Genomic DNA, 24,360 nt, shown 5'->3' with positions numbered 1-24,360 from the left:
ATTTTATTCGGAAGTGTACACTGTAGTACTTAAACCACGATATAAGCACAGAGACTTAAACTAAGGTATATCAAAATTCTAAACAATAGCTCGCTCTGAAAGTACTCAAATCCAGAATAGACTAAGAAATATGAACTCTTTTTTTAAAATAAACGATAGATGTTTGCCAGCTCCTAGAATATAAGGCGGCCACTTAAAATAAGAGAAAAATGAAAAAATATTGTGATGGAACCGAATTAGCCCGCTAAAATTCGATTTAAATATTCCCGAAATCGAGTCTGGCGCGACGAAAAAGGTCAAGATTGCGCTTTGTTTCGTTTCCGTGGAACACGTGTTTTTTTTTCTACTCTGCTCTACATTGAAATGGGCCATAGTTTACAAAAAAAGTGTCAAATATTACGCTATGCGAGGAAACTTAATGATCCGTATCGACCCGTCTCGGAGCACGTTCAATTTTCGTCTAGGATTTGTTTAAATAAAAAAAAGGGGGAGAATACGGCAGAAGTATGTGTGCTTTTGTTGAGACCAGAAGTAAATCTTTACGTTGCGAATAGTGAGTGCAGCTTCGACAATTACAAAGGTGATGTACTCGTTTTATTTATCTCTACGTCTATTGCATCCCTCTAATAATGATATGATCGTGTTCGATTATTTGCCAATTTAACTTTATTCTCGTACAGCATTGATTATTGCCATTTATAACACATTCCAGATACAAATTGCAGTTTTAATTGGTTTTAATTATGGTCCTACTGGGAATTACTGACCGATTTACGTGTTTTTGTTTATATTTAGATACTGTATGTTCCCTTAGGGGCGATACCCAATACAAGTATGCAGAACTACATTTTAATTTATAATTGAATTTATTGCAGCACATTTCGCTTTTGTTTACCTGATTATGTTACCGTGTATTTACAGGGTGCCTCATCTGGGGGCGAGTGACGTACGTTAGGTGGTTAATTGTTACAAATTGCACTTGGCATTGTGAATTAATTACTTGATACCAATGTTTGCCACGACATGTTCATTTGTATTGTTGTAATGTGATAGTACTAAAAGTTATGCTCCTAATATTTATTTGAACCGGGTGATTATGATTATTAATATTTGGCGGGGTGACTTGTTTTGAATATATTGTACTGTGCTATATTTGATACCAATAGTATATCTCGATTTGACGTAGCACAAGCTGGCTAAAGTTCAGAACTGACATACGCAGAGATATATATTTGATGTACTGTTTTTTTGTGTCTTCAAGGGGAGCCATCTTGCCAATATTGCTAATCAATTCGTTTAGTCGATCCCTGTCATGTAGTGACCGAATATGGGTTTTGTGTCAATCTTTGTTATGCCAGTGCAAATATGTCTTTTGATCGGTTATTGTCAGTACTCATGGTACAGAGTCTGAAGTTCGGTAATTTATAACCCGGCATTTTAAGACTAGTGGGTTGGACTGGCCCCAGAGATGTATGAATGAAAGAGTTGGGGTCCCGCTAGTCGTACATGTGACCTTCTGGTTGTGTTAAACAACTATATCCTTCCTATGTGAAAGGCTCTTCTGAGAGGCCAACTCCTAGCGATTTCATACAATGTTGACATGTCATGACCAGAGTAACTAATGACTACTTGGTGTGGGATTTGGGCTGGCCATCCAGTATCCAAACCTATTATATGAATTTATTGTAATGCTTTAATGATGGTTTTTGTTATGTGTGTGTAATATTATTTACTCCTTAGGAATTCCAGTGGAGCCTGGGGTTCGACATTGCATTGATGTACTTGACAACATACATTTATGGCATTACAGACAACTAATTATGCTATAAAGTTCAATATTAATTTGCTGGCTGGGTTTTTTCTTGGTCAGTTCTTTTTTTCCCAGCCTATTTTTATATTTGTACTCGGTGAACTACCATTTTCTAAATTTAATCTTGCAATGCAAATTATTTGGATTAAATCTCCGTTTTTTAAAGCACGTACTTGTTTTATTTGTATTCCTTACTTGATCCTCACTCCGACAAGCAACACATATCTTGTAGCAACTCTTAAAAACACAACGTAGTAAGTGGTCCTGTTATTCGGTTATTCAGGTGAGGTAGCTTTGTCTAGATCATCACGTGCCATGGGGTTCAGTTAGTTTGGAAGGGAAAGTTTTGAATTTAAATCTTGAGTTGCGCAGTCCCTCGGGACTGGCCTGGGTACATCACAATATAATGATAATATCGTATTACGTTCTTCTTTAAGTATTTTATTAGTTCCAATTTCCTTAAAATAACTTGTTTGGTGGTAAATGTATATTAATTATACCATGCACAAGGTATATGAATCCTATTTCCAAAAATATATTAAAGACCTATGAAAAAATACAGTATAAAAATTGAGGTAAAACGTTTTTTAAAAACCCATCTCTTTGATTAGATTAGTGGCGATAACCAGGCGCTGTATTTCAGATGTGCCTTCGTAAATTTCTGTAATTCTTGCGTCTCGATAATGACGTTCGGCTGTCATATCACTCACGTATCTGGAGATATTTAGGATAAAGAAATATTTAAAAAAGCAAAAATACTGACCCCATTCCACCTAAAATTTGTATGCATTGATGACTTAAAAACGTGGCGGCTTCGCTTGCTGCCAGTTTAGCCATGGCGGCCTCCTTTGTGAATGGCATTCCCTTATCTTCCAACCATGCCGCGCGCCAAGTTAGAAGGCGTGCGCTCTCCAACCGCAGCGCCATCTCAGCTAGTTTGTTTTGAATTGTTTGGAATTTGAGCAGCGATTTCCCGAATGATAGACGTTTGGATGCATATTCGACTGCAACCTCAAGACTGCTCTGCGCTATACCCAGGGCTTGAGATGCGATGCCCACTCGCCCTTGATCTAACGCTTTCATTGCAATCTATAAATAATTATGAATTAATTCACTTTATTGCAAAGCACCGATCATAATTTTTGCCCTGCAGTTATTTTTAAATTTCCCGCACAATTAGCGATTCAGATTAACACTAGAGGCGCTGGTGTTTACAAATGGCGCGTGATTACATTGCTTTCTATAAAATGGTCTAAAAATTAATATTCTACCTGGCATACAGGGTGATTCCTATAGTACCTGCCACCGTTTGGGAGCGTGTAGGTGGTGCGTAGGGGAGTATTTTGATATAGGACACTTGGGGTCGGAAATCTAAAATAAGGGTACCAGAGCCAAATTCACCTTCTGGAATTTCGCGCCTGTAGGTAGGCAACCCAATCGGCCGGCGGTGCACACGGATCGATCTCAGGCGGCGATGTGTGGCTGACACTTGATCAGAATTTTGTTTAAACCCACGAAATCCCGTCTGCAACGACGCGTATCAAGTGAATAAACACTATGGGACGTTTTACTAACACGGAATGCTAGTACGCGGGTTTGCCTCGAAACGTTCCAACACATCCTCCTCTAAGGCATTTACCAACGGGCGATCGCGATCACGGGCGCTAGTGGGCTGCGAAATAGGAGGGGGTCGGTGTAAACAAACAAACTTTTCGAAATGGGTGCTTAAATGACCCAAGTATCGATGTGCATCACGAATCTGTGTGTAAAGTTAAGCCTCCGTCAGCTTACCTGCAATTGCCCTGTCTCGCACAGACGGAAGTGAACTTCTTGAAAGACCTGTCTGCAGGGTAACTGACGGTTTGGATACCGCTCAGCGTACGCTCGTCGTGCAGCTCGTGCGTTACCATTTGGCAATCCGTACATGAAGTGCATGTCCGCGTATTCCGTGTTAGTAAAACGTGCCATAGTGTTTATTCACTTGATACGCGTCGTTGCAGACGGGATTTCGTGGGTTTAAATTAAACAAAATTCTGACAAGTGTCAGCCACACATCGCCGCCTGAGATCGCTCCGTGTGCACCGCCGGCCGGTTGGGTTGCCTACCTACAGGCGCGAAATTCCAGAAGGTAAATTTCGCTCTGGCACCCTTATTTTAGATTTCCGACCCCAAGTGTCCTATATCAAAATACTCCCCTACGCACCACCTACACGCTCCCAAACGGTGGCAGGTACTATAGGAATCACCCTGTAGATCGGAGTAGTTCAATAATTTAAATTAGGATTACTACCAATTTATGCTTTAACCGCAACCTAGTTTGTTTTACGTTGACAAAATAAATTGTGAAATGGCTTCTAAATTTGGTGCCATTATTCTGAAATTTAAATGGAAATCTATTTTAATTCCGTAAAATTGAAGTCCTAAAACAACTGGTCACAAATTCAGGGGTTTCTTTAGATAATAATACAAATGGATACAGCAATAAGTTACAGAATTTTTTACAACTTTATGATCTCTTATTTAGTTTAAATAATAATAGTAACAGATCCGAATTTTCTTTATCTAATGAATTGTAAAGCTCTCGATTTCAATTTTGAAAAATCATACAAGTTTATAACGGACCGTTTCTGGGTAAATTTCTTTCCTTGATGTAGAAAACTGGAAGCTAATTTAATTGTAACAAAAATTAACGTAATAATATTATCTGACTTTACTAACAGTTTTCTTTATCGCACTTTCACTTTACACAGGCTATTACAGTACATATCTTTCTAATGTGTGGCACTGCGTGCAATCAATCTTTGTGGAATTTGCTGAATAGCACGTCGTTTATAAATACGGATAGTGTCCTCATCTAACTAAATGACGAAGCGCCATCAAGTTGATAAAAGGACCAGCGATAAGGAATAAATTCATTCTTTCTGTGAAATATGATATGCCTAGATTTCGAAAGGGTTTGCTATATAAGCAAATTGAATTGTGTTTAGTCTTAGTCTTACTATTGAGGTCGAAGTGATAAATAGTGAAATTTGCGCTCGTGTTACTACAAGGCGAAACTTAGTTTCTTGGTAAACTTCATCCTTTGGACACTACTTATACAGAGTGAGCAACAAAGATTGAAGCGTGCCGCTTCAGCTAAATTGGCAATGTGCCGCTCATAGCATATGCTGATTTGATACAAGATACGAAATACGAATAGACGCACCTCACTGTGACAGCGCAGAACGTCATTTTCGTATACAACTCCATACAAAGAAGGTAGTTTTGATATTAATAGGAACAAGCGGTGATGACGCACGCTTCAATCATTGTTGCTCACACTGTACCTACAAACATTTTCTTTTTTTATTCATATTTGATTCAGTATTTAATAAGGCTCAAACGAAGTCTTATTACTTAAAATGTAATCTGTCACAATGGTAAACTGTCAAAATTCACACATTTGTATCTAATCATGTTAGAGAGAAAGAGGCTCCGCTCGCCCAACATTATGATTCGAGGGTTTTGAGCACTCCCAAGCACCATTTAAGTAGGCGCCCCTGGATTCTGTATAATTTGTCAATTTGTCTGCAGAAAGGTATCAACTTACTTACCTTAAATCCATATCCAGGTTCACCTAAAATATTAGCCTTGTCAATTTTGCAGTCTTCAAAAAAAAGTGCACAAGTAGATGAAGCCCTGATTCCCAATTTATCTTCTTTTTTCCCAACCTCTAAACCCTTCATGGGTTTTGGCACCAAAAATGTCGATATACCTTTATGCTTCAGAGATTTATCTGTGGTTGCAAATAAAACCACTGCCTCACTCTCCGCCCCATTAGTAATCCACGATTTTGTCCCATTTAAAACAAACTGATCACCCTGAAGTGTAGCGGTCGTGGCAGCAGCCCCGGCATCAGATCCATTGCCGGGTTCTGACAATGCGAAACATCCCACCTAGAAAGCACTCGCTGTTAAAATCATTTCTAAACGAAATTCACCTTTGTGCCTTTGGTAAAGGGTTTTATGAAAGTTTCTTTTTGTTTAGGTGTCCCCCACTTAAGGATTGGGCCCAAATAGAGCGAATTATTAACGGACATAATTACACCAGCACTTGCACACCTGTAAGTACATACCACAAACTGTAAACTTACAACTCAATTATTAATTACCCGCGAGAAATTTCTTCCATCGCAATCGCATAAGCCAAATAATCTAAACCTGTACCTCCCAACTCTTCCGGCACACACATCGCCATTAAACCGAGCTCTCCCATTTGCTTTATTTGTGCTTCCGGATACAAATGCTCTCGGTCGCATTTTGAAGCAACCGGTTTTAGTTCACCATCTGCAAAATCTCGACATGTTTTTCTAAGCATCTGGTGTGTTTCCGATAAGGCCGACAAGGATGCGATGGTGCGTTTCTGCAAACATGTCCCTAAAAATTTAATTGTAGAAAATACTTGTATGTAATTAAACTTAACTTGACCTACTTCTTAAAACTTGATTAAAAATCATGATAGTAGGAATTTAGTGATTTGTGATTGTTTCTTTATTGTATTCTAAGCAACTGAGTGAGTGAGTATAGGTATTTTAATTTTTGCCATGCAAATCCACTGCACTCTGAACTCATTAGGTGACTATTTTTAAATTGGCGCTACACTACACATCGTATCTACGAAAAGGCCGTATCTTGGACTTGAGAACCACAATTTTTTTTGTATTTTGTACTTTTGCTCTTTTCCCCGACCACAGAGTAGATACAATTACAAACACCTGGTTGAGGTTTGTTCAAATGATACCACAGAACAAATATTACTGTTCTGTGAATGATACGTTAAAACAATATTGTACAGGGTGTTCCAATTTCGTGTCTCGGAAAGAAAAACTGTAACCGTAAAAATATTTCATTCTCGGCCTACTTTTCCAAGAAACATTTATTGCGTTGCCCTTTATTTGATCTATCTCAAATACGTAGTAACGGTAACATAGTTACATAACATTTTATTTTTTCTCGTACGTTCATCAATCTTTAAATTTCGTGTCAATCTGTTATAATTTGTTATTATTTACATTAGATTTTGATGCCTGTTTATTGAAACGTCGCGTGCTCCAAGCTTTTGTTTTGTACCGTTATCTGAATCATGTTTTTTTGTTATACTGTACAGGTATAGTTGGGTAACATTGTGGTCGGAGCATAGATTGTCCATCACCTTCAACTCGAAGTGAAACTGGATTTTCTTCACGACGAAAGCGTGGAACACATCCGGCTGTTTCTTTGGGTTGGCGTATGTGAGAATAAAAATACGGAAGCCAAAACAACAATATTCAAAATTTATTAATATGACGGCCAGATCTGTATTATTTGTTAGAGAGTTATTTTGGTTGCATAAAATTATAGGCGATTTTGTAATTTAAAACATAAAAGTAAACATACATAAGGGAAAAACAATACACGTAATTCGCTGTCTTCTTCTTAATGTTAATAAATATCACTGTATATCAAAAGTACCTACGCTTCCCCGTACTAATCAGCGCTTCATACAGTAAGTTGAACGGACGGCAAACCTTATTTTGACCTAATTAACGGCAATATAGGTACCTACTTATAATTAAATATCAGTCCTCTCATGATCAGTTCCCGAATACAAATTAAATAAACATCTTATGGCTTATGGCACAGGCTGGCAAACAGAGAATTATAAGAAAAATTTAATTATTTAAGAAAAAGGTGTAGCAATAGGTAATAATCGATCCATATGATAGAAAAAAAAACACAAACACTGAACAACTGTCTGATTTGCAATTGCCTTTGATGCAGCAAATTCAACTACTCAATTAGGTATTGGTCAATATTTGCCCGAGACACTGTCGCAGTCTTTTCATTTTTTCACACATACCTATAACTTATTTCATTTACACTTATCAAGTCATATTCATTTTATTCTTCAATTAAACCACAGAGTAGTATCTGTTGTCTGTGATTAAACAACTTAAATAACACCAAGATATAATAAGACAATAAATAGAATGTCCTTCTAAAATTAAAGGTTTCCCAGCTTTACCTATAATGGGCGATCAAAATTGAGTTGCTGTGGAGTTGCCTATGGAAGTTCAAGTTAAGTACGATTTTCCATATAAACAAAAATTCCAAAGGTGACTCGATAGCAACTAATTTTTGAGCGATCAACATATAATAAATGGACTGTGTATGCCAATGCTAAGCACGGATACTGCAGGTGAGTTAGAAAGGAAAACTAGAGGGCAAGGTGTCTCTTATGGTTACGCATCTGATTGGTTCTTTCAACAAAAGCGATGGCATCCAAATTAGATTGAAAAAAACCGATCAGATGCGTAACCATAAGAGACAGCTTGCTCTAGTTTTCCCTTCTTTCTCACCTGCAGTATCCACGCTTATTATTGACGCGCGCAGCCCATTTCCATTTATTACATGTCGATGTTTTGATGGCATAGTATCACTTTTTTCTGTCAAACCAAAAAATACAATACCAAATAATGTCTTTATTGAATATCAAACTCAATAAAAATACAGCTTACATTAGAAATAAATCTAGAAGTTCCTAAAAAAGAACACATTAGCCTACATAAATTCTGCACACAGAAACTTACTTCGCTAAAATGCCATCTTTTTTCGTAAGCCTTACAATGCAATCGTCCGATTCTCCCATACGACGGATCGCTCCGCAGAGGGCATAATTTTTAGTATTTTCGGTCATCCTACCGGTCGCCGGATCAACTTCGGCAATACTGAGTTGGATCGAAGCGTGGTCTTTGGCGTGAATAATTCTGTTGCTAGCAGAACTGAAAGCAAAAGTCAAACAAACCACGTGTAATTTGAGGTTAGTTACCATTTTCGTGGACAATACAAGTCGACGCATTCACCAGTGTCGTTTTCCATTTTGATAATTTGCTGCAAATAAAACGGTTAATTCCCTTTACTAATTGAAAATGGAATAAAGTAAAAACTTACTTAAACGGGAACTCGCAAAACAGACGGCACGATGGAAGTTACCTCGAAAAGAACGCGCGCCACCTAGTGACATACTAGCGGAAACGCACGCGCGCGCGATTTAAAAAAATTGAAACCTATCGATCACACTTAAAAATTCTGCGCATGCGATAACGGGTTTAAAATACGCGCGTTTAGACTGGCTCAATACGGGACAGTCTCTTTCTGCGTTAAAGACGTAAATTCGTATTTTCACGAGATTTTAAACAAGCGTATCACCTGCAGCAATTGCATAACAGTAACGCGACGAACAAGACGTTCACTAACTACCTGCACCTTTTGTGATGTGAGCATTTACATGTTTTTGCCGTTCGCAGTTTACAATCAGCATGTCATCTAAAGTAAGTGTATGTTTACTGTTTAATGTTTATCGCCAAAATTTCTGCCTTATTGCGTATTCAGTTTCCAAAAATAGCCGCGCGTCAAGGATTTTTCAAAATTAATACAGTACCTCTACGCTTCTGCAAAAATTCATCGGCCCTTTTCTTTTCAGAAAGAATCCCTTTCGGATGCACAGTTGCATTTAGCAGCAATGAACGGTGATGTACGGCTTTTAAGACGAATTTTGGACAGCGGAAAGGTCCACATAGACTGCAAGGATAAGGTAAAAATTTTTTTTTGCAAAACCCGGCCGCGCAATTTATGGTTTATAATTTACCAAATCAAACTACATAATCTCGGTTTTATTAGAATGGTAATTTTTTAATAGTCGTAATTATTTACGAAATCATTAAATTAAGTAGTTGTCCTCGGAATAATTTCCCGAAACCAATTAGGCGACCACAGTTTGGTAAATGTTCCAATTGAACAGAAACTGAGATAATTGCCAGTTTTTGAATAAATTTCACACAGTGCGTGTTATCACATAAATAAACAGTGTTTTTTTAAAGCGCGTTTCATCTACTTCCTTTTCATGCTCAGCTTAATATTTTTTAAGTAAGGAAAGTCAACGCTCGCGTTATTAATATCACTAAATCACATTATTTACACAATTTGACCTGCAGAGATAATGTTTAATTGCCAAGATTCTCATAGTTAAGTCTAAATAATAAAAATATTCATATGTCGGAGCGGGAATAGTTGCAAATCATGTAAAAGCGAGCGGATGAGTTTAATTATAAATTGTAGGTAGTAATCGTGTACCATCATTGCTCTTAATTAATTAAAGAAACAAATTTTTAGGATGGAACTACACCGCTGATTCTGGCATCCGCCTATGGTCATTACGAGTGCGTTAAAGAACTGTTAGAGCAAGGTGCTGACCCTACCTTAAGAAGGCTTGTAAGTATGCAATAAACTTATTTGAACACAAGCTACCTGGTTTGCTTTTTTGTCAAGTTGCACGACATGCTGTGTATAGCTAATTATTTTATTGATGGGTAATTTAAATTGGGGTCAAAATAATTTGGTCGGTATAAGTAAATGGTGCTAGGTTTCATTTCCGTATTACCTACTGATATGGGCATCTATCTGTTTGTATTTTATTATGAAAATCAGTTTCTTAGTTTTTCAACTTGTAGGCTGTACTAGAAAAATGCCTTAGTCATAATGTCAAAATTTCTTCGGTAAACGTAATATTGATAGATCGATTCATATATTTACCAAGTAATTTTACCCCTGCAATGGTAAAGTAAGATGTAAATAAAAAAACGAGGGGGTGACCACATCAAAAAATGTTCTACATCACATAACATTCACACTTTTCACCGTTTTATGACCTTAAATGCAAGGCTAAATGTTTAAATTCCATCGGCATTTCAAACCATTATTACTATCATAAATTGAAGCATTCGACCAAGTATTTTAATTTTGTTTGCGATTATGAAGTTTACCTGTGTACTTCCTTTCTATGCTTTTATGGTTTAGTGCTGAGAGGAGACCCGCTAGCGAAATATTATATGAGCAAATACATGAAATCTTGGCGAAAATATTAATACATTTTGGAGTGTAACGTAAATTTAATTGATTTATTTACATTAATTATTAATGTTCACAAGAACTAAGACTATTAACGATACATTAAATTTATGACACGATCACGAAATTCGTTAATTCGACATCAATGTTAAGACTAACAAGCAATAAACCTTGTAGAAAAATCTAGAAGGCATATCATATTTCATAGAAAGAATGAGTCCCATTCTCCTTATTCCTTATCGCCGGTAACTAATCCTTTTTCGACTTGATGGCGCCTCGAGAATGTTCTAGAAGGATCACTGTACGCTGCACTGCCCGCTTCTTAAAACTGTTGCAAGGACGACGGTTTTATCGGAGATATAGTCCGAGGCGACTCTCGTTTTATCACGTTATTTCGGTAGTGGTACTTGCACGATGACTCCTTCGTGCATATTCCATTTTCGAGGAAAAACTGTATCGAAGTGTTAGTCAATTCTCTAGATGAATATTTGAAATTAAATTTCCAGAATTTTTGAATATCCAGAGGTTCTCTGAAGAATTTGTATGGAATCTTTCAAGGATAATCAAGAATTTCTGAAACATTTTTTTAAAAACCTTTAGTTTTCAGAGCAATCCAACGGATGAAACTTATGCCTTTACCCCTAGGTTTTGCCATTCCGTTTATTCCGGTTTTTCCCGGAGGCAAAACAACTTCAGTAAACTAAAAATAAAAATCGACTAGGTATATTTTAGAGAGATTAAATACAAGCGAGAAGAAATTTCACAATCACTCTATGTTTTACGCATTCCTCCACGCATGTTTATCGCTGAAGATATTTTCTATAATTAATTAATAAATCAGCTGGTTGGTTAGAATTTGAAACAATCACCACGCTGATTGGTCGAATATTAATTAAATGTATTAATCGTGGAAACCACTAAAGACTATTCGAACATATTCTTGATTCACTAAAAATTGGTCTAGATCAATGACAGTTTTTAGGGGAATTTTTGAAAACAAATTCCCTTTATGTGTTTTTGTCAGTCCGCCTGTCGGCCCGTATGTCGTCTAATTCGGGAACGAAAAGAGACAACGATGTCAAACCTTCACCAATCGATTTCTACGAGTTCACGGAGCAGTGGTATTGAATATGAGCCAGATTAAAAGTCGTGATTCCGAATGCGAGTTGAGTGTCAAAAAATTCTTCTACTGAAAATTCTTTGTATCTTGTTTTTAGTGCAATTTTGCAAATTTATTTGTAAAAAGGTAGCTAGTCGGTGACATATAGGCGTCATCCTCGAGCTTGTTATACTAACGTGATGATTTTTCAGTTTTTTCCTATCTTCTGGGCCGAGGTAAGAATTTTTCATCTGTGGCAGAGATGGGAATTTCCTTAGATAAGTTACGAGCATTCTGCATGCTACTCCGAATGAGGTTTTCCTGCAGTTTTCCTAATTGGTAAAGTAAATACCGGAGTAATATAGAACAACTTACGCCCTTCTGCAAGAGCACCTCTATAAAAGCATTATGCAAGTCACTCTCGATCTAATTGGGCGCAGACCTGTTGTGGGCCCAGAACAAGAGAGAGACAATAAATAAATAACCAAGCGCGAGCTATGAGAAGTTCCCCAAAAATCGAGTACTATTTAAAGAAAACTGGCTAATAGAATAGTTGAATTTGCCCTTTTTTGTGACTAAAAAAATGCGGAAATAGACGGTTCCCGTTAGCACCTTCAATGGGCACTTTTTTTCGAAGAATCTGAGTTTGATATCAGAATTTCCACAACAAGCTAGATGTAGAAGCTAGAGACTACTCCTTTCTTATTTCTTATATGGACACCAGGTTGGATTTTTACCGAATGAGATAGAGGACGAAAAGAAAAATAATGACGTACACACTCTATATTTTTACTTAAACTTAGAAATTGCTGAATCGACAAGGCTATGATGGCGATTCATTCAAATTAATTTCTTTTTTTATCCTCTATTTCATTCCATAAAAATCCAATATGGCGTCCATAAGAAATAAGAAAGTAGTAACCTGTAGCTTCTATAGAACTTATTGCGGGTTATAGAAATTCTGAACAAATTCAGGTTATCCAACAAACAGTGCCCATAGAAGGTACTACCAACCGTTTAAGCTAGGGTAGATGCAAATTAAATCAATTTGGAGCGCCCACGATCGTTTAAGTTGGAAAACCGTGTCCGCCTCTGATGCTTATGTGATATGTGTTCAGCGCAGAAGAGCAAGAGAGTAAGGAATCTGACGAATTGAAGTCAGAAGGAACCTACAGAACTTGAGAACTCTAGAAAGTCAATGGACAATCGAGAAGATTGTTACTGCCGAAGATAATGAAGAAGTCGAAGGGACCGAAAAAAATGAAAATGGTTGTCGAAGAAGCTAGACGAACCCTATGACACCGGGGAAGCTAGCTAGGAAGGGAGCGAAGAAGGTGGGGAGATAATTGAAGACATTGAAAAGGTATTGGATGAAAAACCAAAAATGTAGTGGGAAGCCACTGGTGCCATTTGTTTGCCCACAGATGTACGTATATTTTCAGCAATTAATACCAAGAAGGAACTTTTAACTAGTCGAAAGCTTTTGAGACAATACACCACAAAGCTTTACTTGGTGCTTTACAAAGGAATGGGATGCCAATCGATTTTTCAAAAACAACACCAAAAAATTTTAATTTGACTGGAGTACCTTAGCTTCGAGGTTAGCCTCTTTCCTTTCTCAGTTTGTTTCCAATTTTCGGAACCAGATTTTCCAAACACAACATTGGTACAACATAAACGCATTTTGGTACATTGAGTTTGAGCTGCATTTAATTCTAAAGATTAGTATTCGGAATTTATTCAAAATGTTTCCCATATTGACGTGACGTTAGGTGTGATTTTTCGAAGCCGAATTTCCTAAAAAAGGAAGGGGTATAATGCAAACGAATTTTGGTACATTGAATTCTAAAGAAGGTACATTAATAGTTTTGGATTTTCTTCAAAATCTTTCCCGGTGCTCACGTGAAGTTGGTCGTGATTTTTCGGAACCTGAGGTTGGAAACGAGTTATGGTACATTCAGGTATATAACATTCAGAAATTCAAAATTCAAAAAAATTTGTAGAATAAATTTTGTGTCTGCGCAGGCGTATTTCGACTTGGCCATTTGTTCAGATATATATCGAAAAAATTTTAACTGCAGATACTTAGGTACCTATAACAATAAACTCGACAATAAACAATCTGGAAGTAAGCTTGACAATTGGAAAATAATGGAAAATGGAAAGTGTATGCAGACATAGATATGTTAATGATTGGTGTCGAAGGTGACTCTTGAAAAATACGCTTTAGCTCCTCGTTAAGTGCGGCGACTTTTTTTATTTTGTTTTTCGCGCTGCCGTTTAGGGGAGTTTTGAACGAACAATCAATTTGTTTCAGATTTTGCATACGCATATGGCTCTAGTCGCGCCTATGTGGAGCCAAATAACACTTTCGAAAATTGGGGGGGGGGGGGGGGGAGTGACACGTTTTACCCTTCATGGTATTCTAATGAAAGGTCTTATCAAAAGGAATTGGTTAGAGAAAAACAAACAATAGTCATTCAATCAGATTTGAATTGCGGAATTTCAACCCACCCTCCTGCACTTGAACCCGCATACTCTGAGATGAATGGCAAAGATCGCTAAGGGAGTCGGCCCAATGAGTATCGCTTAGGTACTTTCATTTTTCAAAATAGTATAGCAATATTGTATTACAAATTAATATGCGTCTTCGGAATGCATGCCATATAGTTACGTCATGGGCAACCAGCGGACCGTGCTTATAGAACAATCGCTTTAAATTCGAAACCACGTTTATTATGTAATGTTTTGTATTTTCTAGAAGCAATGAATACCAACTTTCTTAATTTGTTGCCAGACGGGAACGACCGCCCTCTTCTTCGGCGCCCAGGGAGGATTTCTCGAAGTCGTGAAGGTTCTCTTGGAACATAATGCACCATTGGATACAGCAAGCGTGGTAAGTTTTGTCTTTACGAAATCTCGCCAATGGTGAGAGAAACAAGGAAACAAAATATATTTAAAAATAACATTTAATAGAAGACATTTACTTCCTGTCCACCACAAATAAACCCATTTGGCATGGCCTTATTTACACGCAGTGATGCTTTATTTATAGGATGGCGGAAGTCCTCTCTTCGTTGCGTGTCAATGCGGACATATGGATGTTGTTAAGGAACTTGTCGAAAAAGGTGCAAAAGTCAATACACATATGAAGGTAATGCTATTATAGTCATAATTAATTGCGGAATCACGTTGATGAATTAATTAACCCGGATGCATGTCGTTGGTATTCTCTAGTGCATAATGGAAGTAGAACACGATGATATGGTTAACTAGATACACTAATAGATCGTGCATAGAAAGTTAAAATTACAATTGACCAGTAACTTTCATTTCATCTGAAATCGATACAATTGTCCGACCATTACATTTCTCCGTGATGGGTTTTCCAAAAGAAAAAACAAGGTACCGTGTAAACGCCAAATTTTTCAGAAAAAGTTACCACTTATAATATTATCTTCGCGGTCATCGCATGTTCAATATACGTGACATGACGGCAACAATTTCATTTACTGTTATGATTACTTGGTTATTATTATTCGAAAGAGTATTCTTAGTAGGTCACTCTCCTCTTTCACTTCACATCAGAAAAATTATGGACAAGAACGACGGGTAGTTATTAATTCCGAGCACCGTAGTTGGTGGGCCGTAAATAATTACAATACAATCACGCGTGACCTGTTACAGTTTAAACAAATTCATATGTAAGGACGTGGCGATATATATGCTAAAAAGATGAAAGCATTTGCCTATTTATAGCCAAAGATTTGTCCTTGTCAGTTAATACCCAAATTCTTCCGTTTTAGGACAAAGCCACACCTCTATTCATCGCCGCTCAAAATGGGCATTACAAAATTCTAGTCTACCTTTTGGCGCAAGGGGCCGAACCCGATCCGCGAAGAACGGATGGAGCAACCCCACTGTGGATTGCCGCCCAAATGGGGCACGATCACATTGTCTCGCAATTATTGAAATCGGGCGCTCGTGTGGATGCCGCCAGACACGTAATAAATCTCAATATTCCCGTAAAAAGATTCATACAATTTTTGTTTCAGGACGGCGCGACCGCGTTATTTAAAGCGGCGCACAAAGGACATTCCGCTGTCGTAGGTGAATTATTGAGATATAAGCCGTCCCTCGGTTTACTGCCGGTAAAATACATTTGCGTGAGAGTCTCTGTGTAATGCTCGTTTTTGCAGAATGGCGAAAGTGCTCTTCATGCAGCTGCCTTATTTGGACATTTAACGACTTGCAAGCAATTAATTAGTGCCGGAGCGGATCCTACTCTCAAAAATCAAGATAATACAACTCCTTGTCAGTTGGCGGCCGATCATAAGCACAATATCGTCAGTGATTACCTTAAAAACTGCGTCAACAGAACTTCACATAAATGACATCGAGTCAAAGAAATTAGCTCTTATTTGCATATGGGTCAATTATAGCAATGATGTGTCTCTTCTCGTGCCTTCCAAGTAATTACCACGAAAAATATCTTGGAATCTTCCCCAGCAAGTACATGGTCTCTCGGTCAGAAATGTAGAACTCTTGTGCTTCACGTGGTTAGTTCGCATTCATAAAACTAACCTGACCCAGAGCGCCTGCACTCCAGAAGCCGGGGAAACATAAATTTACTCCATTTTACTCTATACTTGTTGGAATATCGAGTTTTTAGGTGCGCAACGATTTTGCTTTGAATCGTCTCACTGAAGATCCATCCTTCGTTGTAAAAGCATATCTATGGTAAATCTGGGTCCCAAAGCCGTAGTCACAATAACTGCACTTAGAGTGATTATTTTTACTTACATAACTAGGTACAAAAGCTAATGTACTGAATACTGATAGTATTAAAAATGCATATGTTAATGTAATACTTACACATGCTCAAAAAGTATAAGAAACGTTAATAAAAAGTGTCCCAAAATCAAGGATAATTTTTATTGCTTCACCATGTAAATGGAGTTCTATGCTAATTATACACTAAAGTTACACAAATAAACGTAATAAATAGTAGGTAGGTATAATTTTGAATAAGTCTAAGTTTTGATGAGCTATTTGAATACCTAGTCTCCCTTCGTCGCCAGGTATTAAGTCCATTTAAAAGACCATGATTTAAAATTCAAAATATTCCCATATACAAGGTGGCCTAATAATGTGTGGAAAGATTCATGTGGGTTGAAAAAATCAAAGTTATCTATGAATAAAATTTTCTAAATTAGCAAAACGGCTCCTGAAAACGTAAAAAGAATTCCACCCTGCCCACACACACGGCCTATATTGGTACATTTTTGGTAAGTAATTCCACAAAGTCACAGCGTACGAAGTTTGACAATTATGCGATATTCAACTTTTTTCTGTCATACGCTTTTTTAAAAAATACCAATTTGCGGCTAAACCGTTCGTTATAGATAGAAGTGTGACACATCAAGTCACACTAAAGTTACCCCAGAATTCAAATAGGCAATATTATACAGGGGTTCCCTTAAAAAAATGTAACTTTGATATGAACCACCCTGTATACATATATGGGTTCGGATAGAAGTGAAAATGTTTTAGATTTGGGTTCTCCACTATGCTCAAACGGCGAACCTTAAAAATATACGTTAATAAATCGACAAAGGATCCTTCCGCGCGTTATTAACCCGCACTGTTACATTAAAATAATAAAATTTTGCATTTTATCCATACAGACCTTCGTAACAATGGCAAATAAGGATGTTAATTTTACGTCAAACTCAAGTACCGGAGATTGTACGAAATGATTAAACTGACCCCTTTTCCAACTACCAACGTTTCCTTGATAAATAATACAAAGGGCTACTGTCAGAGTAGAGGCTTTCCACGCCCATAGTCAGTAAGATGAACGGACAATCAGCGATTCTTCCCCTATCGTATGGGGCACGAAAGTTCACCTCGATTTGATCCAACTTTTGAAAAGGAAAGTCGATACAAATTCGTAGGTCTCCTATAATGAATGGCACCTTTGATTGGCAGTTCAATTGACAGTCACTCAAAACATAGAGTAAATTATATTATTTACTCTATGCTCAAAATGAGGTGAGCCGACAGTAAATGTGGGGCTCAAATTAAAAATGATTATTTGCCACAATCGATCGCTTCATACGTGCGATGAAATTCAATAAATACATTCTTTTGAAACGGAATTTTATTTTAAACTTCCTTGTTCGTATTTACCGTAATAGTTTCATAACTGCATTAGTTGTGGCTGACTTGCGGTTGTTTAGTAGATGCTATATTTTTTGGCAGTTTGTTTCGTCGGTTCCTGCTTCCAAGGGCCTATCCACACGGCAGCCAATCCCACACACAAGCGATTGCAACCAATCACGGTAAATTGTTGCCTTTGTTTATTCATTTAATAAACAATATGGTGTTACCGAAGACTATTACGGTCACATTAAAATAAACAAAAGAAGAATTAAGCTTTTTAATTGGTCACAATATAAGAACCGCCAAGTTTGCAGTACCTACCTACCTACTATAAACAAAGTATTATTATGATTATAAGCAATAAAATAATTATTGCAATTATGAAGTAAAACTTTCTCTGTGAAAAAAAGGGATACTTTAGAGAAACAAAATTCACACTATCTGTGTACTAACTACCTTGTTCCATTTCTTTTTTGATCGAATGGTTTTTTTCAGTTGATGTGTACCTTGCTCAACGTAGTCCGTCGCACTAGACGCGTGAAATTCCACCCTATCAACTAGTTCTTGCTACAAGAAAAAAACGTTACCGACATGTTGCGACGATAAGCTTGACTTTACCTGCTGGTCTACCAACGTGGCGATTGTTACAAATAAACCCATCACCTCTTCTAGATTCTTCTCAATTTTGAGCAGTTCTTCGTGGCGTTCTTCTATATCGTGTAACTGCCGTCTTGCCTCTTCTGTTGTAACTAAATGCTGAAAATTAGTACGAGCATTGAATATTTATTCAATGGTACGAGTCTACTAGTTTCGGTGGCTTACATGTAAGAAGCAATACTTACATTTTCTGTAAATACATCCAGTTTGTTACTATCTAAAAGAGCTTCCAATTGTTCGTCATCCGCCTCCTCGTGTACTAAACAAAATTTAAGCTAACATACATTCGAGAATAGTTTTGTTCTCACCTAACTTAAGGCATTTTTTCAACACGTTTTTTCGGTTATTTCTGTGGATTTCGAGTGATGAACTGCTCTCTGCAAGAGCCTTACGGAAGTCCCCTTTTAGCGTGTTGTATTGAGTTTGATTAATTCTATATTTCGCCGAGGACTTTTCTATTATTTTATCCAATTCATTTTCAAATTCCTTAAGTTGTTTGTTAATTTTATATGATGCGGTTGTCGTACTTTGAAAAAGGGAGTCTATTTGATCTTGCAACTCTTTGGTAAATGTATTAGTTACCTACGATTGCTTGACGCAATTAGATATACCTGCTGTTAATTTGAAGGAATTGCTTTGAAATATGCTATCCGATACCAGTGTATTATGCCTTATTATTTCAATATTTTCCCGAATCTTGTCCACTCTTGTTAGCGTGGTATTGATATCTGTCGTTTGTTTATCCGACGCACCCACGCCAAGAAGTACGGAAACCTCTCCATTTTGAATCTAAAACACTATTATTTTTAAATTAATTATAAACACTGGGGCAGTTTACCTTTTTTAAGTCGTTTAACCTATCTTTAGTTGGAGACATAATAATATACACTACTATATTAGCCTTGCTCACTAATTCTTATCATTTGGTACACACTGTTCGTAATTTTAAGATAAGATTTCACATTATCGAGCACAATAATAGGTGACCGCACTATACATAAGTAGCAGTTCGCATTGGAACGCTAATAAAATCTGTAAATGACTTAATTTGATCCGTAGTCGGTATATCACTTGGAGGAAGTGAAAATCGTTTTGTTGATAAAAGTAGGTAAACACAATATAAATAGGGGATTCTCAAATGAGTAATCCTGTCGCATCATCGATAACTGCTTATGAGTAAAGGATACCTATCTTTTTACGGCGTGGCTTATTTCATTATGGGTGATGTTTGCCACTTTATTAACTGAAAACGTTGATATAGCAAACAATAACAACTAGAAAACCGCTTACCTAAATTCAACTTTTGATAATAATAGCTCAAGGGCGATTGAAATAATTACTTTGTTATATTATAATAGCCTGTACTTTCATCGGTTGTTTTTAATTTCTCTTGCCAGTAAGTATAGTTATTGAAATTACCTGTACACACATAAACTCGGACATATACTTAAAAAAATTCATTATCTACCTACGTAGGAGTAGTCTTCACTGAATATATACCATTTTCATGGTAGGTATAAGTCCTTGGAAGAAAAGTTGTCGGTGGAAATTGTTTTTTATCATCCGCTCTCCTTGATCGAAAAATGAGTTCTTTTTGAAAATCGTAAACTCTGCATTAAAAAGTCTCACACGTATCAGTCACATATGGCAAAGTGATGCTTAAGGCTGGGATTGCCTGAAAAGAGAAGTACCCATAGTAAAGGACAAAGTTTTTTTCGTTAGAATGTGCTGGTACCTAATAATGAATAGCGTAACTACAGCAGTTTTCTATACAAATATTTAAATAATTATACTCTCTTTAAGTGGGCCCCAAACAACACAGAGGGTGCTTTAAAAAAAATGCAATTTGATTTGCATAACCACACGACAAGAAGATACAAAACACAAACGCAAGGTCGTTCACGGCTCCTTACAGACTGCTAGGTTAACAAAATTATAATTAGCTCTCTACTGCACATAACTTGAGGAGAATAATGAAACGCTTGTAACGTAACTTATGAAGTAAAAATCGCGTAATTATTGGCATGGGGGACTTTCAAAATTAAGGTCGTAAAATTGGTTCTGTAGTTATGTCAATGAAATTGTATTAATAATAGTTTTTTTGTTATGTAAGTTGGTAGTGACAACACTGAAGTTTTTTAGTATTATATATGTCATTAGAATTCCAAGTCAATGTCGTGTTCGAGTAGTAATAGTGTGTAATGTTTCTTTATTTTGAAATTAATTAAATCATTTGTGTAGTTAAAATATTGATATTTATTATTTCCTAGACATCCAACAAAGCAATCGCACAATAGGTTCAAAAAAAAAAAAATGCAGTTTTGAAGCTGAAAAAATTCCGACAACTTCCGGAGATATCCGGAAAGATCCGAAATTTTGCAAAATCGTTTTTATTTTTTACTGAATTTTTTTCTGATTTCAAAAATGTAAACATCACAATTTTTTAAATATTGTTAAAATATCTTCTTTTTTGCCTAGAAAACTTTGTCTTCGGTAGTGTACGTATACGTATAGTCTCTTGCGTTTTTACGAATTAATAGTAATGATTTTTGAACTCAGAAAAAATTCTGTATCAAATGACAGAAAAAGTTACTTCCATAAGAAAAAACAAAGTTGATGATAGTCAACCGGAGACGAAACGTCGGATTTAAAATTTTGTAGGGGAAAAAAGTGGTCATAATAATGTGTTATTTATTTCGAAATATCTTCAGTAAAAAATAAAAACGATTTTGCCAAATTTCGGTTTTTCCGGATATCTCTGACAGTAGTCGGAATATTTTCAGTTTCAAAACTGCATCATCAAAATACTTGCATACTTTGTTGGCGCCAACAATCCGCCAGTTCAGTGGCGCTATAATTACTAGCGCCAATGTTTGTTTCTATACGTCAAGTAAACAGTTTCGACTGGTGTAGTGTCAACTGAAATTCGCGCATGTATAAATGTTGTAGTGGAAATTTTGTGCAGAGTTGCAGAAAACATTAAAAAAAAAACGTAAACACAGGATCTGGGCTCGCAAGTGAATTTCACGTAGAAAAAAGCTCTCCTTTGTGATTCCACATACATGGGTATTGCTCGTAGGACTCCAAAAACTTTATTATGTGGCCTGTGGCCCACTTTTTGACATTTTTTTTCCGCGGTCCGTGTTGCACTGAATATAACAACTTCTTTAAGGTACAAATGGCACGTGACTGGCGCCAAAAAGTAGCCCTGTCTTCTACTTTATTGACGCATGGATTAGTGGCGACAGTTTAGTGCCGCCAGATAATTTAACCCAATGAATAAAGAATATACCTAATTAATTGATTTAACCAGTCTTCACACGCCACGAAGGTGGCGCCAATAAACTATGCATCTGGACACCTAGCAAAAATAAAGGCACTGCATTTAAAAAACAAAAGTTCATCCATTTCCGGATAAACCTGAAATGATGCCGGATGTCTCAATATGCGACCAGATCACATATAAAATTATATTTGACAAATTTTTGTATCTCGCCAAATAAAAGAGATATTGAGGTGACCGTCCCTTATCTCGAACGCACTGTACCTACTATATGTAAGCGTAATTCAAGGGTGTAAAGTGTAACCACCCTACAACACCACCTCACCCCACCCTATATCTAGCGCATTTTACATCAGAAGTGGGATCCAAATAATTACCCAACAAAACAATAAAATGTTTTCTTGATTATTTATTTATGTATTCATGTGGAAGTATATTATCAGTGTGATATTGCCCTCTGTGTCGACTATAACTGTTTACTTCGTGGAGTACTCCATACAGTCCAATTCTTCGCTGCATCTGTTATTTTCTTCTATCATACCCGCTTCCGGACGGTGCGTAAGCAATACGAAAAAGGGGTCCTCTAATTAACTTTTCTTCTGTTTCGTATGTGTTCTGTTTGTTCTAATAGACGGGGAATTTTGACCCTACCCTCGTATTTGCGAATCCACAGATAAATTATTGGGGGCGGTAAAAACATGTAAAAGAGGAAAACATTCCAAGATATTTGATATCAAGCAAGTTTTCCAGAACTTAATTTTTGTTATAATAGCATATTGGCCCACCTAGAATTTTAGTACCATTAATTGTATGTAAATATGCTGCAACTCAAGACTTGCATCTAAGAATTTGTTTTGTTGAGAGAAGTGGAAAGATCAACTACATGAGCGACTTTTTTAATATAAAATTTAATTTCTTATGCTTGCGCCATGACATAAATTTTAATGTGAACCATATTTTTTGAGTAGCCCGGCAGTAAAGAATTAGTCAGTGTTCAATTAGTCCTGAAATTTTAGTCCTCTCATATAAAATTTGTGCCCTTGGCATCTCATAAGAATGAATAGGCTAAAATTCTAAAGCTTATATATATTGAAAATTTTATAGTTAGCAATACAGTATATATAGGTAAAAAATAACATGAATTACGAAAACGTTGTGCAATAAAATAACTAGTTAACGATAGAGTCCATCTCTTTGATCATTTCTGGAATGCTAATTGTCAAATCTAATGCTGATGGACGCTCATGATAGTCAAATTCTGTACAACAATGAAAAATTTCTAATGCATACTTATACGACGCGTCAAAGTCAATATCAGGTAAATCAGGTCTTTTTCCAACTAGAGATTCTTCGTCAATTTCTTCCAAAGAGGTATCACTTTCATCTAAAATGTCCAGGCAAGGAGGTTGCAAGGCCAACATTTCCCAAAGTGTAAGTCCATACGAATACAAATCGGCTTTAGTTGTAATAATACAAGGATATTTAAAGACTTCAGGAGGTGACCATAAGCGTGTTCCCAAATAATCAACATCTTCTCCTGTTCTCAAATAATCAACTTCACCGCTGGGTGTGAGAGGTAAAGTTACACCAAAATCGCATAATTTACATACATCGAAATTGCCGTTAATTAATACATTAAACGACTTAACATCACAGTGCAATAACAAAACTTCTGTATGTAAATAGTGCAAAGCCTCGGCGATGTCTTTAGCCACTCTCATGAGGTTCATAGCCGGAAATGCAGACAAACCGTGTTCGCGTCTCTCTTCTATCATATCTCCTAAAGATACGTTGCATTTCTCCATCGCCAGGCAACTTTCATTTTTGTGACTCTTAATAAATCCACGAAATCCCACAATATTCGGGTGATTCAACTTTCCCAAGACTTCGGCTTCGTCGTACAAACGTTTCTTTAGTTCGGCATTATTTGCGCTCTGCTTAAGTAATTTCTTGATAGCCCACGGCGAACGAACTTTATTTGCCTGAGGGGATCGCTCAAGCTTGTAAACTCCGACACCTGTAAGTTCGTGAAGGTCATAAATTGGAACAAAGTTATGGAAAGTAACTTACCAGTTCCATAACCCAATTTTTTTAAAAAGGGCGAAGGCGGTATTGAGACGGGTGATCTTGCTCTTTTCACCCTTGTTCTCACTGGTGTACTAAACTCGGACATTTTATGTAAACTTTTTTAGGATGAAAATAATATATTGCACAGAAAAATTATAACGGACAAAACTTTTAAATATCACGACTGTGCTGCCATTGACATTGAGTATCCGTGTTCATAACTATTAAACATAAAATGCATGATGTACAGAGTGTTACACACAAACACCGATTGTAACAAGTATGTACACCTAGTAATGGAAGAAGGACATTCCGTACTGAACTGGTCTGGCAATGCTCTGCTCTACGAAGAAAA

General features: G+C 36.8%; 5 protein-coding genes across 6 annotated transcripts; 1 reads left to right on the top strand and 4 right to left on the bottom strand.

Moving 5' to 3' along the window:
* Positions 1-2,223: 2,223 nt before the first annotated feature.
* Positions 2,224-6,567, bottom strand: LOC116176777 (short-chain specific acyl-CoA dehydrogenase, mitochondrial). 2 transcript variants are annotated; one of them, XM_031495535.1, is made up of 6 exons: positions 6,272-6,567; positions 5,961-6,225; positions 5,790-5,910; positions 5,404-5,745; positions 2,574-2,899; positions 2,224-2,524 (listed from the first exon to the last, which is right to left on the bottom strand). In XM_031495535.1, the coding sequence occupies exons 1-6, from the start codon at positions 6,303-6,305 to the stop codon at positions 2,398-2,400; spliced, it is 1,215 nt and encodes a 404-aa protein (XP_031351395.1). In that variant the 5' UTR covers positions 6,306-6,567; the 3' UTR covers positions 2,224-2,397. The 2 variants fall into 2 exon arrangements, with proteins under 2 accessions (XP_031351395.1, XP_031351396.1); XM_031495536.1 differs by having other exon boundaries at positions 6,281-6,566.
* A 1,722-nt stretch (positions 6,568-8,289) lies between these two features.
* On the bottom strand, positions 8,290-8,919 carry LOC116175882 (40S ribosomal protein S21). The gene is made up of 4 exons (XM_031494234.1): positions 8,779-8,919; positions 8,657-8,718; positions 8,418-8,609; positions 8,290-8,368 (listed from the first exon to the last, which is right to left on the bottom strand). The coding sequence occupies exons 2-4, from the start codon at positions 8,704-8,706 to the stop codon at positions 8,359-8,361; spliced, it is 252 nt and encodes an 83-aa protein (XP_031350094.1). The 5' UTR covers positions 8,707-8,718; positions 8,779-8,919; the 3' UTR covers positions 8,290-8,358.
* A 52-nt stretch (positions 8,920-8,971) lies between these two features.
* On the top strand, positions 8,972-16,758 carry LOC116175879 (ankyrin repeat domain-containing protein 29-like). Its single transcript, XM_031494232.1, has 8 exons — positions 8,972-9,158; positions 9,311-9,421; positions 10,000-10,098; positions 14,631-14,729; positions 14,889-14,987; positions 15,640-15,837; positions 15,889-15,984; positions 16,033-16,758. The coding sequence occupies exons 1-8, from the start codon at positions 9,147-9,149 to the stop codon at positions 16,225-16,227; spliced, it is 909 nt and encodes a 302-aa protein (XP_031350092.1). The 5' UTR covers positions 8,972-9,146; the 3' UTR covers positions 16,228-16,758.
* Positions 16,759-18,261: 1,503 nt separating this feature from the next.
* On the bottom strand, positions 18,262-20,291 carry LOC116175880 (syntaxin-1A-like). Its single transcript, XM_031494233.1, has 9 exons — positions 20,128-20,291; positions 19,946-20,074; positions 19,494-19,898; positions 19,267-19,444; positions 18,964-19,215; positions 18,841-18,914; positions 18,617-18,754; positions 18,455-18,565; positions 18,262-18,395 (listed from the first exon to the last, which is right to left on the bottom strand). Exons 3-9 carry the CDS (start codon positions 19,530-19,532, stop codon positions 18,327-18,329), a joined length of 861 nt encoding a protein of 286 aa, XP_031350093.1. The 5' UTR covers positions 19,533-19,898; positions 19,946-20,074; positions 20,128-20,291; the 3' UTR covers positions 18,262-18,326.
* Positions 20,292-22,804: 2,513 nt separating this feature from the next.
* Positions 22,805-24,225, bottom strand: LOC116176471 (lymphokine-activated killer T-cell-originated protein kinase homolog). Its single transcript, XM_031495062.1, has 2 exons — positions 24,009-24,225; positions 22,805-23,955 (listed from the first exon to the last, which is right to left on the bottom strand). The coding sequence occupies exons 1-2, from the start codon at positions 24,109-24,111 to the stop codon at positions 23,108-23,110; spliced, it is 951 nt and encodes a 316-aa protein (XP_031350922.1). The 5' UTR covers positions 24,112-24,225; the 3' UTR covers positions 22,805-23,107.
* Positions 24,226-24,360: the final 135 nt, after the last annotated feature.

This window comes from Photinus pyralis, unplaced genomic scaffold (assembly GCF_008802855.1).
Source record: "Photinus pyralis isolate 1611_PpyrPB1 unplaced genomic scaffold, Ppyr1.3 Ppyr1.4_LG7, whole genome shotgun sequence".
NCBI lineage: Eukaryota > Metazoa > Arthropoda > Insecta > Coleoptera > Lampyridae > Photinus > Photinus pyralis.
The sequence above is the reverse complement of the archived record's forward strand: the minus strand, read 5'-3'. Positions and strand labels throughout refer to the sequence as shown.